Source organism: Pelodiscus sinensis, chromosome 29 (assembly GCF_052426305.1).
Source record: "Pelodiscus sinensis isolate ZL-2025 chromosome 29, ASM5242630v1, whole genome shotgun sequence".
Classification (NCBI taxonomy): Eukaryota; Metazoa; Chordata; order Testudines; family Trionychidae; genus Pelodiscus; species Pelodiscus sinensis.
The window spans coordinates 15,326,906-15,342,724 of NC_143080.1; the positions used below are offsets into that span (position 1 = coordinate 15,326,906).

General features: G+C 72.7%; 1 protein-coding gene across 2 annotated transcripts in view; it reads left to right on the plus strand.

Moving 5' to 3' along the window:
* Positions 1-484: 484 nt before the first annotated feature.
* ITGA2B (integrin subunit alpha 2b) overlaps positions 485-15,819 on the plus strand; it is a 34,610-nt gene continuing 19,275 nt past the window's right edge. Inside the window, exons 1-17 of one of the 2 annotated variants that reach the window (XM_075911239.2) lie at positions 485-828; positions 1,799-1,929; positions 2,449-2,519; positions 2,982-3,147; positions 5,121-5,167; positions 5,664-5,709; positions 7,619-7,747; positions 8,499-8,546; positions 9,654-9,697; positions 10,104-10,163; positions 12,188-12,240; positions 12,729-12,937; positions 13,256-13,429; positions 14,315-14,360; positions 14,651-14,755; positions 15,359-15,414; positions 15,633-15,784. In XM_075911239.2, coding sequence (XP_075767354.2) covers positions 638-828; positions 1,799-1,929; positions 2,449-2,519; positions 2,982-3,147; positions 5,121-5,167; positions 5,664-5,709; positions 7,619-7,747; positions 8,499-8,546; positions 9,654-9,697; positions 10,104-10,163; positions 12,188-12,240; positions 12,729-12,937; positions 13,256-13,429; positions 14,315-14,360; positions 14,651-14,755; positions 15,359-15,414; positions 15,633-15,784 — 1,728 coding nt within the window. In that variant the 5' untranslated portion in view covers positions 485-637. Of the gene's footprint in view, positions 829-1,798; positions 1,930-2,448; positions 2,547-2,981; positions 3,148-5,120; positions 5,168-5,663; positions 5,710-7,618; positions 7,748-8,498; positions 8,547-9,653; positions 9,698-10,103; positions 10,164-12,187; positions 12,241-12,728; positions 12,938-13,255; positions 13,430-14,314; positions 14,361-14,650; positions 14,756-15,358; positions 15,415-15,632; positions 15,785-15,819 lie in introns of both variants that reach the window. The other variant, XM_075911238.2, reaches the window with a different exon arrangement.

Here is a 15,819-nt window from a genome sequence, read left to right on the forward strand (position 1 = left end):
AAGAGAAACGATTTTCTTCAGGATCGAAGTGGTTGCCAGTGAGAACAGCCAAGGAAAGTGCCAGTTTCAGCCCAGCCCAGGCCAGCGCCGTGTGTTGCACAGTCCCCAGCGAAGCCTCCACGCCAGGGCGCGGCTGCTGCCTGGGGCCCTGCTTCGCTCTCTGGGCCGCGGGCTGGGGGACAGCAGCTGCCAGGGTTCTCTAGACTCCACGGGGACTGGGAGCTTGTTCTGTCTCCCCCTTCCATGGCAAATTACCCGGCCAGCCCCCCCGTTGGGGGCTCACGGGTCTCCTGAGCCCAGCCCCTGCCAAGACTTGGGGGCGAGGGGCTGTTTACGGGCCATGGAGGGAGCCACACACGATGGCTTCCACCTGCGCGGACCCAAGCACCCAGCGCCCCCTCCCTCCCCGTGACCCCCAAACCCAGCGACTGGCGCTGACCGGCTGGCGCCGGGAGGCTCGTTGTGCAGCCTGGCGGGTTCTGCGTCTCCGTGTCCGGAAGCCAATTTCACACGGCATCGGGGGCCTCGCGGCTGCATCCTCTGATAGGGGCAGGCGGCCGGATCCGCGTCAGCCGGCCGCTGGCAGGGCCTGCCCAGCACACGCCCCACGAGGCAGCGCTGGGAGGACGCCAGGACCATGGCTGGAGCCCAGGGACCCAGGCTGCTGCCCCTCTGGCTCTGGTGCTGGGTCCACCTGCTGCTGGTTCCCCGGGGGCCGCGCCCGGCACAAGCCTTCAACCTGCACTCGGCGCGTCCCACCGTCTACGCCGGGCCCGGCCGCAGCTACTTCGGCTTCGCCCTGGACTTCGTCTGCGGCCGCGACGGCCGGTAGGGCCCCCCCACCTGCCCTGAGCCACTCGGGCCCCTGCAGACGAGGGGGGGGTGGGGATGACGGCTGAGTGGGGGGGACTGGCATGTGGGCTGAGCCCAAGGCACCTGGGAGAGGCAAGAGGCCGGATCCGACCCCACAGCTCACAGGCAGTCGGCAGGGACCAGCCCGGTGGGAAGCAGACACAGGGCTCCATCGCCCTCGTGCGCCTCTCGCCTCGCCCCCCCCCTGCGCTGCCCCCCAGGTCACGCCCTCTCCCCCCGCACTGCCCCCCAGGTCACGCCGGCTCTCCCCGTCCCCCAGGGTCACGCCCCCTCCCCCCTGCACTGCCCCCCAGGTCACGCCGGCTCTCCCCGTCCCCCAGGGTCATGCCCCCTCCCCCCTGCACTGCCCCCCAGGTCACGCTGTCTCTCCCCGTCCCCCAGGGTCACGCCCCCTCCCCCCTGCACTGCCCCCCAGGTCACGCTGTCTCTCCCCGTCCCCCAGGGTCACGCCCCCTCCCCCCTGCACTGCCCCCCAGGGTCACGCCAGCCGGCTCTCCCCGTCCCCCAGGGTCACGCCCCCTCCCCCCTGCACTGCCCCCCAGGTCACGCCGGCTCTCCCCCCCATGCCCCCTCCCCCCCCCCCCCAGGGTCACTGCCCTCCCCCTCCCCCCCCCCCCCTGCGCTGCCCCCCAGGTCATGCCGGCTCTCCCCGTCCCCCAGGGTCACGCCCCCTCCCCCCTGCACTGCCCCCCCCCCCAGGGTCACGCCCCCTCCCCCCTGTCTCTCCCCGTCCCCCAGGGTCACGCCCCCTCCCCCCTGCACTGCCCCCCAGGGTCACGCCCTCTCCCACCTGCACTGCCCCCCAGGTCACGCCGTCTCTCCTCACCCCCCATGGCTTTCTCCTGCCCCTCAGGGCTGTGATATTCTCCTACACAAGGATGTGTGTGGTTGCTGGGGGTGTGATGGGGGTGTGATGTGCCCACAGCATGAGCGTGGTGGTGGGTGCGCCCCGGGCCAACACCTCCCAGCCCGGCCTGCTGGAGCCTGGCGCCGTGTACGTTTGCCCTTGGGCGCCCGGCGGGAGCCGCTGCAGCCTCCTTGAGTTTGATCCGACAGGTGAGCGAGCGCAGGGTGACGGGAGAGTTAATGACTGCGGGGCAGAGGCCTGGGGTGCAGAGGGGCCAATGCCAGAGATGGGGGGCACTGGGGGCAGAGGGAATGTGTGGTGCAGGCTGCATATCTGGGAGAGGGGGTCCCAGGGCAAGTGGTGGGAGGCAGGGAGAGTGGTTGTGAGGCCTAGGGGGTGGGTCGGGCCTGTGGGTGGGGTGGGGCCCGTGGGGGCGGTTGTGGGGCCTGGGGGGTGGGTCGGGCCTGTGGGTGGGGTGGGGCCCCTGGGGGGCGGTTGTGGGGCCTGGGGGGTGGGTCGGGCCTGTGGGTGGGGTGGGGCCCCTGGGGGGCGGTTGTGGGCCTGGGGGGTGGGTCGGGCCTGTGGGTGGGGTGGGGCCCCTGGGGGGCGGTTGTGGGCCTGGGGGGTGGGTCGGGCCTGTGGGTGGGGTGGGGTGGGGCCCCTGGGGGGCGGTTGTGGGCCTGGGGGGCACAGGGGACACTGCCTGTGCTGACCTGCCCATGCCCCAGGGGACCAGGAGGAGCGCAGGAGTTTGTTCCAGCTGAGGAACTACAAGTCTGGCCAGTGGTTCGGGGCATCGGTGAGCAGCTGGAACGGCCTCGTTGTGGTGGGTGATGGGCTGCCGGCCGGGCCTGGCTGGGGTGGGGTGGGTGGGGGAACTGGGCCCCCCCCCGGGTGGGGTGTGACCCTGCCTCAGGCAGGGCAGGAGGGGAGGTGTGTCCAGGGAGCTGGTCTGGGGCCGGTAGCTCCCCGAGCCGGGTCCCTCTTGCTCTCAGTCGCTGTGTCCAGGGAACGCTCTGCTGCGCGCTGCCCCAGAGGTGGCTGCATTTCAGTCTGTGCTGGCCTCAGGGAGACGTGATGGGGACACGGACACTGGTGGTTGCTGGGGGGGGGGACAGGAGACAGGGGAGCCCAGACCAGGGATGGGATGTTCCAACCTCTGCTCTGGGGTCCCAACAGTGCTGGGGGGCTGGGCCTGGTGGGGGAGGGGCTGGGGTCCTGGCTGCCGTGGGTGGTGCTGAGGGTCAGGTGGCCCCGCCAGGCCTGTGCCCCCCTGCAGCATTGGAACGCCTTCGAGGGCATATTCCAGGCCACCCGGACGCCCGTGGGCACCTGCTTCGTGGCCACCGAGGGCCTGAGCCACTTTGCCGAGTACGCGCCCTGCCGCAGCAACCGCATGGAGGACGACTATAAGCGCACGCACATGAGTGAGAACGAGCACAGGAGCCGCCCCACCAGTGCCAATCCCGACCCCCCCGAGCCAGGCCGACACCCTCCCCCGTGGCCACACCGACTCCTCTCACAACCAGGCTGACCCCCTTCCCCCGCGGCCACGCCAACTCTCTGCGCGGCCCCACCATCCCGCAGCCACGCCAACTCCCCCAGAGCCATGCCAACTTCCCTGGAGCCACGCCAACTCCCCCAGAGCCACGCCAACTCCCCCGCAGCCACGCCAACTTCCCCGGAGCCACGCCAACTCCCCCGCAGCCACGCCAACTTCCCCGGAGCCACGCCAACTCCCCCAGAGCCACGCCAACTCCCCCGCAGCCACGCCAACTCCCCCGCAGCCACGCCAACTTCCCCAGAGCCAGGCCAACTTCCCCGGAGCCAGGCCAACTCCCCCAGAGCCACGCCAACTCCCCCAGAGCCACGCCAACTCCCCCAGAGCCACGCCAACTCCCCCCATGGCCACACCAACTCCTCTTACAACCAGGCTGACCCCCTTCCCCCACAGCCATGCCAACTCCCCCAGGAGTCACACCAACCTCCCCCGCAGCCACGCCAACCCCTGCACCTGCAGAACTCCCAGCCATGCCAAGTTCCCCCCCGCATCCACAACCTGTGCAGGTATGCTGACCTCCCCCAGCCACACCGACCTCCCCTTCACAGATATCCCCCTGCACCCAACCCCCCAAAAGCACCCTGTCCCCACTGCAGACATGCCAACCTTCCCTCTGCCACCACAACACCCTGCAGCCACGCCGTCCCCCCCGCAGCCCCCCCACAGCCACACTGTCCTCACAGCCCCCCCGCAGCCACGCCGTCCCCCCGCAGCCACGCTGTCCTCCTCACAGCCCCCCGCAGCCACGCCGTCCCCCCGCAGCCACGCTGTCCTCCTCACAGCCCCCCCGCAGCCACGCTGTCCTCCTCACAGCCCCCCGCAGCCACGCCGTTCCCCCGCAGCCACGCTGTCCTCCTCACAGCCCCCCGCAGCCACGCCGTCCCCCCGCAGCCACGCTGTCCTCCTCACAGCCCCCCCGCAGCCACGCCGTCCCCCCGCAGCCACGCTGTCCTCCTCACAGCCCCCCGCAGCCACGCCGTTCCCCCGCAGCCACGCTGTCCTCCTCACAGCCCCCCCGCAGCCACGCCGTCCCCCCGCAGCCACGCTGTCCTCCTCACAGCCCCCCCGCAGCCACGCCCCCCCGCAGCCACGCTGTCCTCCTCACAGCCTCCCGCAGCCACGACGTCCCCCCGCAGCCACGCTGTCCCCCTCACAGCCCCCCGCAGCCACGCCGTCCCCCCGCAGCCACGCTGTCCTCCTCACAGCCCCCCGCAGCCACGCCGTCCCCCCGCAGCCACGCTGTCCTCCTCACAGCCCCCCGCAGCCACGCCGTCCCCCCGCAGCCACACTGACCTTCCTCCTGCCACAATGATCCCCCCTACAGCCAAGCCAGCTCCCTGCCTCTGGCACTGCTTGGAGCACAGAGTGCCTGGGGCCTGTCCCTCTGGGCACCCATGGGCCCAGCTCGCCACAGACCCGGGAGGGGCGGGGGCTGGGTCCTGGGGCAGGCCGGGGTGTCCTGGAGGACTCTTGCTCCCCTGGTTCATCTTTGTCTGCCTCAGGCCTCTCCTCGAGTCCCTCCATGCCCCCGGCCCCACACAAGGAGGCCTCTGCCTGGGCCCCGGGCCCTAGAGCCACCCCTGGAAGGTGAACCCAGGAGTCCTGTGCCCGCCGCTGGCTCCCAGCAGAACAGGCTGGCTGTGGGGTGTAGACCCCAGCGGGGCAGACCCGGAGCCTGGCACCTGCTGCTCGGGGCAGAGGAGAGGTCGCCGGCCTGGAAACTGGGCTCTGCCTCGCCAGCACTCACGGCCACACCCCGCGGGGGTGACCCCCCGACGCTCCTCCCCCCGGGCCCCCACCCTCTGAGTGCGGCCCCAACGCGCCTTGCGCCCCCCACAGGTGACAAGCGGTACTGCGAGGTGGGCTTCAGCGCTGCCATCACCCGGGTGAGTACGGCCCGCGGGCGCGCCCGGGCACCACGTCTGCAGTGCTCTGCGGGGGAGGGGTTCCCGTGTGCACGCACACGTGTCCACGGGAGGGGGGTGCATCCACGTGCCTGTGGTCGGGCGCTGCCGGGGGGCAGGGGACTGGACTCGGTCCCTCAAGGGCCCTCCCAGTTCCAGTGTCCTGTGCTTCCATGAGCCCTATGGGGTGCTGAGTCCATGGGGCAGGGGTTCTGTGTGCCATGTGAGAGGGCTGTGCCTGTGGGGTGGGTGCCCATTGGGGGGATGCCCAGGGGGTGGCTTCCCGGGGGGCTGTGGCTGTGGGGTGTGTCCGGGGGGGCTGTGCCCGTGGCGGGTTCCTGGGGGGGCTGTGCCCATGCGGTGGGTTCCCGGGGGGCTGTGCCCGTGGGGGGGACCTGGGGGGCTGTGCTCGTGAGGTGGGTTTCCGGGGGTACCTTTGGGCAGGGCGCTCACGTAGATCTCTCCTGCTCCCTCGCAGACCGGCAGGCTGGTGCTGGGTGCGCCAGGTGGATACTACTTCATGGGTAAGGGCTCTGGTCCGTGGGGGCACCAGGCCCTCGTGGGCAGGGCTGGGATATCCCAGGGAGGTCTGGGCACTGCTGAGAGGGTGAGATCGGGCAAAGCGCTTAGAACCAGGCCGCTCACAGCCCGGGTTCCCTCCTTTTCTCCATCAGTGGGCAGAATACATTTTGTTCCGTGCACTGAGGCACGTGCAAATGTGCACCACCCCTAGAAACACAGCTGCCAGCAGTAGGCGCTCTGCTCGTCAGCTGGGTGGCCCCTGACTCTCCTGGAGGCTGCCCAAGTGCCCAGCTTATGGGGGCATTTCTCACAGCCCCACAGTAGGGTCCTCCCGACACGGCACCAAACCGGACAGAGCAGGTCAGCTGCCCCCCTGGCCAGCAGGAAGCCTCACAAGCAAATCCCTTCAGACACCCCAGTGCTCCCTGTGCCCCCCAGCCCCCCTTACACAGGGGAGAGGTTCTAACCCATCCCCCACCTCCCCTCACACACCCCAGTGCTCCCTGTGCCCCCCAGCCCCCCCACACAGGGGAGAGGTTCTAACCCATCCCCCACCTCCCCTCAGACACCCCAGTGCTCCCTGTGGCCCCCAGCCCCCCCACACAGGGGAGAGGTTCTAACCCATCCCCCACCTCCCCTCAGACACCCCAGTGCTCCCTGTGGCCCCCAGCCCCCCCACACAGGGGAGAGGTTCTAACCCATCCCCCACCTCCCCTCAGACACCCCAGTGCTCCCTGTGGCCCCCAGCCCCCCCCACACAGGGGAGAGGTTCTAACCCATCCCCCACCTCCCCTCAGACACCCCAGCGCTCCCTGTGCCCCCCAGCTCCCTCACACAGGGGAGAGGTTATAACCCATCCCCCACCTCCCCTCAGACACCCCAGTGCTCCCTGTGCCCCCCAGCCCCCCTTACACAGGGGAGAGGTTCTAACCCATCCCCCACCTCCCCTCACACACCCCAGCACTCCCTGTGCCCCCCAGCCCCCCTTACACAGGGGAGAGGTTCTAACCCATCCCCCACCTCCCCTCAGACACCCCAGCGCTCCCTGTGCCCCCCAGCCCCCCCTTACACAGGGGAGAGGTTCTAACCCATCCCCCACCTCCCCTCAGACACCCCAGTGCTCCCTGTGCCCCCCCCACACAGGGGAGAGGTTCTAACCCATCCCCCACCTCCCCTCAGACACCCCAGTGCTCCCTGTGCCCCCCCCCCCACACAGGGGAGAGGTTCTAACCCATCCACCGCCTTGGAACAGGTTCTCCCCATCCCACAGGAGCAGCCCCGGGTCCATTTATCCCTGGGATGTGCCCCAGAGGAGCGGGGGGCAGGGCCGGGTTGTTACTCAGGCTGGGAAGGGGGGGGGTGCCAGAGGAAGCGCGTCTCCCGCCCCACGCCCCAGGCCAGGCTGGGCCCAGGGATCCTTCTGGAGCCTGGGGGGTGGGTCGAAGACAAGATGGAGGGGCCCCCAGGAGCCTTTTATCCACTGGCCTGTGGGGGGGGGGGTCCAGTGCCCTGGGTGCCGCCCCCCACACTGGAGCGGGTCACATGAGCAGGTGGGGGCCCGGGCCCTTCGTGTATTGGGGACCCAGGGGGCATGGCCACCCCCTCAGAACCGCTCCGGAGGGGCTGCTGCCCCAGCCAGGGAACATGCCACGTGCAGGCCCACGGGCCGAGTGTCACACACGGTCGCACAAGCACGAGCCAGCAGCGCACGAGCTTTCGTGCGACGCCCCCGGGCCCCTCGGCAAACCCAGCACGGCCCTGCGCACACTTGAGCCCAGTCACGCCACGGGGGCAGGGCACGTGGGCAGCGCTGCTCACGGCTCCCGGGACCCCCAGCTGGCGCGCAGGGAGCTGTCTTGGGGAGCCCCCCGGCCCCGACGCTGGCTCACGGGGTCCTCGGTCGTTCCCCAGGGCTGATCTACTCGGTCAACCTGTCGGCCGTCGCGGCCCACGCACCTGGCAAGACCCTGCTCTGGTCGGTGGGCTCCGAGCAGCTCACGCAGGACTCCCACGACCCTGACACCTACGACTCCTACAGGGGTGAGCGCAGCCCCGCGCCTGCCCCCCGGCACGGAGCCTCCCCAGCCAGCAGGGCACCCCGAGCTGGGCAGAGAACCCAGGGCTCCATCGCCCCCTAAGTTCTGTCCCCCTCGCACCTCAGGGCCCTTCCCCTGTCCTTGGCTCGAGCAGAACCCCGTTAATTAAGGCCCCCTCCGCGGGCTCCGGCACCAGCGGCCCCCTGCGGCTGTGCGGGGGGGTTGCCAGTTGAGGCGCCTCGCTCGCCCGGGGACACCCTGCGTCCTGTTCCTTCCAGCCGATCCCGGAGCCGGGGCTGGTCTGCCCGGGCCGCTGGGCTCCGCCGCCGGCACGGGGCTGAGCCTGGCAGCTCTGTCCTCGGGAGCCGGTTGCCTGTGGAGCTGCCCGGAGCCAGGCCTCGGGCTGCCATGTCCCTGAGGCCCTGGCGAATGCTCCAGCCACCTCCCCAGCCCTGGGTCCCTGCCAAGCCCCTGTCTTCAGCCGCCCCCAGCTCCGTCGCTCAGCTGCCTGGCCCGGCGGGCGCCAGCAGGAGCAGCCCCTCGAGCCGGGTCCCAACGGCCAGGGAGGCTCCATCTCCTGCAGGCGGGGGCTGGGCTTTCTGCCCTGCTCCAGCCACTAGCCCCCGCTCTCCTCCCGAGCTGGGCAGGGAACCCGGGGTCCTGGTGCCCAGCCCCTCCCCCGCGGGGCCAATGGTCCGGCCTGGGCCTGCGGCGGGGGTGGGGTGGAAGGGTTAACGCTGCCCCTCTCTCCGCAGGGTACTCGGTGGCCGTGGGGGAGTTTGACGGGGACCCCAACACGCCAGGTAGAGGCGGGGATTTGCCCCCCCGCCCAGGGCCCACACAGCACCCCGCACCCCGCGGGTGCCACGCCAGCCCGTGGCAACAATATGGGCCCCTCCCCCCTCCAGCGTCCCCGCCTGCCAGCCCCTCCCCCCTCCAGCGTCCCCGCCTGCCAGCCCCTCCCCCTCCAGCATCCCTGCCTGCCAGCCCCAGCCCCTCCCCCTCCCCCTCCAGTATCCCTGCCTGCCAGCCCCAGCCCCTCCCCCCTCCAGCATCCCTGCCTGCCAGCCCCAGCCCCAGCCCCTCCCCCTACCCCTCCAGTATCCCTGCCTGCCAGCCCCAGCCCCTCCCCCTCCCCCTCCAGTATCCCTGCCTGCCAGCCCCAGCCCCTCCCCCTCCTGTATCCCTGCCTGCCAGCCCCAGCCCCTCCCCCCTCCAGCATCCCTGCCTGCCAGCCCCAGCCCCTCCCCCTCCTGTATCCCTGCCTGCCAGCACCAGCCCCTCCCCCTCCCCCTCCAGTATCCCTGCCTGCCAGCCCCAGCCCCTCCCCCTCCCGTATCCCTGCCTGCCAGCCCCAGCCCCTCCCCCTCCCGTATCCCTGCCTGCCAGCCCCAGCCCCTCCCCCTCCCGTATCCCTGCCTGCCAGCCCCAGCCCCTCCCCTCCCCCTCCTGTATCCCTGCCTGCCAGCCCCAGCCCCTCCCCTCCCCCTCCTGTATCCCTGCCTGCCAGCCCCAGCCCCTCCCCCTCCCGTATCCCTGCCTGCCAGCCCCAGCCCCTCCCCCTCCCGTATCCCTGCCTGCCAGCCCCAGCCCCTCCCCCTCCCGTATCCCTGCCTGCCAGCCCCAGCCCCTCCCCCTCCCGTATCCCTGCCTGCCAGCCCCAGCCCCTCCCCTCCCCCTCCTGTATCCCTGCCTGCCAGCCCCAGCCCCTCCCCCTCCCCCTCCTGTATCCCTGCCTGCCAGCCCCAGCCCCTCCCCCTTCCCCTCCAGAGTCCCTGCCTGCCAGCCCCTCCCCCCTCCAGGGTCCCTGCCAGCCAGGACCAGCCCTTCCTGGACCCCCCGGCCATGGGGCGCATGGGCTGGGGGCAGCGGCTCCTGCTGACGTGGGGACTCGTGTGCTTCCTTGGCAGAGTACGTCGTGGGCGTCCCCAACAGGAGAACGACCTTGGGGGCGGTGAGTGTGGGGGCGGCGCGGGCACCTTGGGGTGAGCTGCTCCCCGCCCACGCGGGGGGCTGACAGGGGCATCCCTCCTGCGGGGTCTGGCTGGGGCCAGAGCCGCCTCCTCAGGGCACCGCAGGCTCGGATGGGGGGGCACCCAGAGACCTGTCAGTGTCCTGGGGGCACAGAAACGGGCCCCGGGAGGTCATGGCCAGGGAGACTGAGGCAGGGGCAGCGCCGGGAAGAAACAGCCAGTGGCCCCTCCGATTCGTCTGTCCACGTGCGGAATAAACATTCTGGGCCCTGAGGCGTGTGCGGACGCGCACCACCTGCCACGGCCTGGGGCTCTGGAGCACGTGACCTGCTCCCGGGCGGCCGCCCCAGCGCCCAGCAGCCGATTGACGTCCCCCCAATCGGGCAGGTCGAGATCTTCAGCGCCAGGAATTCTCTGCAGCTGCTGCAACGCATCCAGAGCACCCAGGTACCGGCCCCTCCCCCACAGCGCCCCACTGCCCCCTCCCCCTCTCCTCCGTACCTCCTCCCCCACTGCCCCATTACCCTCCCCCTCTCCTCCGTATTTCCACCCACACAGGGCCAGGGGGGGGCTGTGGGGCGGGAGGGGGGCAGGGGCGGTGGGGCGGGAGCGAGGGGCACAGGCAGGGCCGGGGGAGGGGCTGTGGGGCGGGAGCGAGGGGCACAGTCAGGGCCGGGGGGAGGGCTGTGGGGCGGGAGCGAGGGGCACAGGCAGGGCCGGGGGAGGGGCTGTGGGGCGGGAGCGAGGGGCACAGGCAGGGCCGGGGGGAGGGCTGTGGGGCGGGAGCGAGGGGCACAGGCAGGGCCGGGGGAGGGGCTGTGGGGCGGGAGCGAGGGGCACAGGCAGGGCCGGGGGGAGGGCTGTGGGGCGGGAGCGAAGGGCACAGGCAGGGCCGGGGGAGGGGCTGTGGGGCGGGAGCGAGAGGCACAGGCAGGGCCGGGGGAGGGGCTGTGGGGCAGGAGCGAGGGGCACAGGCAGGGCTGGGGGAGGGGCTGTGGGGCAGGAACGAGGGGCACAGGCAAGGCTGGGGGAGGGGCTGTGGGGCGGGAGCAAGGGGCACCGACAGGGCCGGGGGAGGGGCTGTGGGGCGGGAGCGAGGGGCACAGGCAGGGCCGGGGGAGGGGCTGTGGGGCGGGAGCGAGGGGCACAGGCAGGGCCGGGGGGAGGGCTGTGGGGTGGGAGCGAGGGGCACAGGCAGGGCCGGGGGAGGGGCTGTGGGGCGGGAGCGAGGGGCACAGGCAGGGCCGGGGGGAGGGCTGTGGGGTGGGAGCGAGGGGCACAGGCAGGGCCGGGGTAGGGGCTGTGGGGCGGGAGCGAGGGGCACCAGCAGGGCCGGGGGAGGGGCTGTGGGGCGGGAGCGTGGGGCACAGGCAGGGCCGGGGGAGGGTCTTGGGGCGGGAGCGAGGGGCACAGAGGGCCGGGGGAGGGGCTGTGGGGTGGGAGCGAGGGGCACAGAGGGCCGGGGGAGGGGCTGTGGGGCGGGAATGAGGGGCACAGGCAGGGCCGGGGGAGGGGCTGTGGGGCGGGAGCGAGGGGCACAGGCAGGGCCGGGGGGAGGGCTGTGGGGTGGGAGCGAAGGGCACAGGCAGGGCCGGGGGAGGGGCTGTGGGGCGGGAGCGAGAGGCACAGGCAGGGCCGGGGGAGGGGCTGTGGGGCAGGGGCACAGGCAGGGCTGGGGGAGGGGCTGTGGGGCAGGAGCGAGGGGCACAGGCAGGGCTGGGGGAGGGGCTGTGGGGCAGGAACGAGGGGCACAGGCAAGGCTGGGGGAGGGGCTGTGGGGCGGGAGCAAGGGGCACCGACAGGGCCGGGGGAGGGGCTGTGGGGCGGGAGCGAGGGGCACAGGCAGGGCCGGGGGGAGGGCTGTGGGGCGGGAGCGAGGGGCACAGGCAGGGCCGGGGGAGGGGCTGTGGGGCGGGAGCGAGGGGCACAGGCAGGGCCGGGGGGAGGGCTGTGGGGCGGGAGCGAGGGGCACAGGCAGGGCCGGGGTAGGGGCTGTGGGGCGGGAGCGAGGGGCACCAGCAGGGCCGGGGGAGGGGCTGTGGGGCGGGAGCGTGGGGCACAGGCAGGGCCGGGGGAGGGTCTTGGGGCGGGAGCGAGGGGCACAGAGGGCCGGGGGAGGGGCTGTGGGGCGGGAATGAGGGGCACAGGCAGGGCCGGGGTAGGGGCTGTGGGGCGGGAGCGAGGGGCACCAGCAGGGCCGGGGGAGGGGCTGTGGGGCGGGAGCGTGGGGCACAGGCAGGGCCGGGGGAGGGTCTTGGGGCGGGAGCGAGGGGCACAGAGGGCCGGGGGAGGGGCTGTGGGGTGGGAGCGAGGGGCACAGAGGGCCGGGGGAGGGGCTGTGGGGCGGGAGTGAGGGGCACAGAGGGCCGGGGGAGGGGCTGTGGGGCGGGAGCGAGGGGCACAGGCCGGGCCGGGCTGGTGAGCAGGGCGCTGGGGGCCAGACCCCTGCGTTCAGCCTCCCCGTGTTCCAGGTGGCGTCGTACTTCGGGCACACGGTGGCCGTGGCTGACGTGGACGGCAATGGGTAAGGAGGGGGCTGGCCCTGACCCGGGTGCCCACGTCTGGCCCCAGCCATGCCCAGGACACGGGCCCCAGGTCCCTTCCCTCATTCCTCCATCCTGGGCACCAGCAGGGCCCCCTGGCAGAGCCCCCGTGGGCCAGCCCCCTGGAGCCGCCCTGCCCAGGCCCTGCCAGGCTGCAGCTGGTGACGGGGGCACAGGGGAGGGTGCTGGGTCCCTGGGCCTGTGCTCTGGGCCCCCCATCCAGGCGGCTCGGTCGCCCCTGGAGTCCCACGCTGGGTGTCTGCCGCCACCTGGTGCCGCCCGCCTGCACTGCGCCCGGCGTGGGCGGAGCCAGGCCCAGGGGTGACCCCAGCCCCGAGCCCAAGGCCCGGTTCCGCCCGGGGGCAGACAGATGGATGGTCAGGGCCCAGGGCGTCTCCGTGCCCAGGAGCTCTGACTAGGGCCAGCTGCACCGGCCGCCAGGTCCCCTGCCATCTGCCCCTCTGCCCAGGAAGGACGACGTCCTGGTGGGGGCGCCGCTGCACATGGAGCGCCGTGCGGACCGCAAGCTCTCCGAGGTGGGGCAGGTGCACCTCTACCTGCAGCGCCGGGGCGGCCTGGCCGACAGCCCCTGGCAGACCCTGACCGGCCCCGACGTCTACGGCCGCTTCGGCACGGCCATCGCGCCCCTGGGGGACCTGGACCAGGACGGCTACGTCGGTAACGCCCCGCGGGCGGCTCTGGGGCGGGGCACCGGGGCCCGGGGCTGGCGGGATGCCCTGGGGAGGGGCGCCCGGGCGTGATGGGCGGGGCAGCTCTGAGCCCCGCTGCAAAGCTGGGAGCCGGAGTCACACACGGGCAGTTCAGCGTCCTGACTCTGCCCCCACCCCAGCTCTAACCAGTAGTCCCCGCTCCCTCCCCCGAGCTGGGGAGGGAACTCAGGCATCCTGGCCCCCAGCTCCGAGCCGGGTCCCTTCTGGGCGGCGTGGAAGTGACGGGTGCTGCCCGGGGCTCAGCGGCTCTGGCCTGTCCCCTCAGACGTGGCCGTGGGGGCGCCGTTCGCCGGGAGTGGGCGCGTGTTCATCTTCAGCGGGCACAGCGAGGGGCTCCGGACGCCGGCCACGCAGGTCCTGGAGAGCCCTTTCCCCGGCCACGCCGCCTTCGGCTTCTCCGTGCGCGGCGCCACCGACATCGATGGCAACGGGTACCCAGGTACGGCCGCCCCCACGGGGCTCAGGCCTGGAGCTGGACACTAGTGGCCTGGGCCCCTCGGGGGGGAGATGAGCAATGGGAGGAAGGGGGCTGGGTCGTCACACTGTCGTAGCTCTGGGCCCCTCCTGTGCCGGGCACTCCCCCCTGCCCGCTGGGCCCCCTCCTGTGCCGGGCACTGCCCCTGTGTCCCCTGTGGCCCCTCCTGTGCCGGGCACTCCCCCCTGTGCCCCCTCCTGTGCCGGGCACTGCCCCCTGCCCCCTGTGTCCCCTGTGGCCCCTCCTGTGCCAGGCACTGCCCCCTGCCCGCTGGGCCCCCTCCTGTGCCGGGCACTGCCCCTGTGTCCCCTGTGGCCCCTCCTGTGCCAGGCACTGCCCCTGTGTCCCCTGTGGCCCCTCCTGTGCCGGGCACTGCCCCCTGCCCCCTGTGTCCCCTGTGGCCCCTCCTGTGCCAGGCACTGCCCCCTGCCCCCTGTGCCCCCTCCTGTGCCGGGCACTGCCCCTGTGTCCCCTGTGGCCCCTCCTGTGCCAGGCACTGCCCCCTGCCCGCTGGGCCCCCTCCTGTGCCGGGCACTGCCCCTGTGTCCCCTGTGTCCCCTCCTGTGCCAGGCACTGCCCCCTGACCGCTGGGCCCCCTCCTGTGCCGGGCACTGCCCCCTGACCGCTGGGCCCCCTCCTGTGCCGGGCACTGCCCCCTGCCCGCTGTGCCCCCTCCAGTGCCAGGCACTGCCCCCTGCCCCCTGTGCCCCCTCCAGTGCCAGGCACTGCCCTGTCTTCTGAGGAAGGCGGAGCGCCCGTCCCTAGCAGGGTTGGCCCCCTGCACAGCCAGCTGGGGCACTGGCTCCCCACCCACCTGCTGGCCTGGTGATGCTCGGCTTGTGCCCCCAGATGTGCTGGTCGGGGCGTTTGGCGCTGGCAAGGTGGCTGTGTACAGGTGAGTGCCTGGCCAGGCTGGGCCCTGCTGGGTGGGTGCAGCTGCCCCCGATCCCAGTGCTTGGGCTGCATCTCGGGTGGGGAGGAGCTGGCACAGCCCCAGCCCCTCCCCCTGTGCTCTGCCCTGCCCACGGCCGGGGTAACAGCCTGCTGCTGTCCTGCTGTGGAGCTGCTCTGAGCTGCCAGGCTTGGTGCTCCTGCGGCTGGGCCCAGCTCCCACCCCACAGGGCCCTGCCCGCCCCCTGGCCGGGGCCTGGCATTGCCCCCTGTGACCGGTGCTGGTGCCCACAGAGCCCGGCCCGTGGTGGTGCTCAGCAGCCAGCTCTCCGTGCCCGACACGCTGAACCCCGAGGAGAAGAACTGCTCCGTGCCCTGCTCCGGGGCCCCCGTCAGCTGGTGAGCGGGAGGCCCTGCACTGGGCATCGGGGAGTGCCATGTGCTGGGGGGGTCAGAGTGTGGGGGAGTCACCGGCCCCGGCACCCCCGTCCGCACCCAGAGGGGACTCTCAGGCGGCAGGTAGAAGAGAAGGTTTCTCGGGTCCCAGCCTGGGGTGGGGGGCCCAAGCCAGCCGGACTCCCCCTCCCTACCGGAGCTGAGGGCCCTGACGGCGCATCGGGAGTCCCCCCGGCCCTGCACCCCGGAGCAGCCAGAACAGGCTCCGCCAGCCGGTAGCCGGGGGGGTCACTGCTCCTCCAGACGTGACGTGGCCACAGGAGTCAGGCCCAGCCCCCTGGAGACGGGTCCCTGGGCCCCTGGAGTCCAGCCCCTCCTCAGCCTGTTTCCTTCGCGGTTCCTGCCCCAGCCCCGGTGTCCGTCTCCGCCCCCTCCCTGCGTCTCCCCGGAAAGAGCCTCGTTATCGGGGGTCTGGCCAATCCCCACGTGGGATCCCAGATCGCAGGGCAGGGGGACCCAGAGCGGACAGGCTCCCCCGGCACAGGAGCTGCTGGCTCGGCCCCTGGTGTCCCTGGCAGAGCCTCACCAGCCCGCGTCCTTCCGCAGCTTCCCCATCCAGCTGTGCGTGAGCATCTCGGGGAAGCGCCTCCCGGAGAGAGTCAGTGAGTGCCAGCGCGGGGGGCGGGGAGACATGGCTGGAGTGGGGGGCATGGTCTAGGGGGACATGGCCGAGGCGGGGGGCATGGTGGGGTGTGGGGTGGCATGGCCTGGGGGGCCTGGCTGGGGGCTGGCATAGTCAGGGGGCGGGGACTTGGGGTGGTGGGTTGTGGGTGAGGGCAGGGGGGTGCCAAGGGCGCTGCAGCCTCCCCTCCCCCCACAGGGCTGGCCGCCGACCTGCAGCTGGACCGGCTGAAGGCCAAGTCGGGGCGACGGGTCTGGGAGCTGCAGACGTGCCAGACAACCTGGAGCCTGGAGCTGCAGCTGACCAGGGAGGTGCCGCGCATCTGCTCCCAGCTCAAGGCCTTGCTGCGGGTACGGGCCCCTGTGGGTGGCTCCTGCCCATCTGT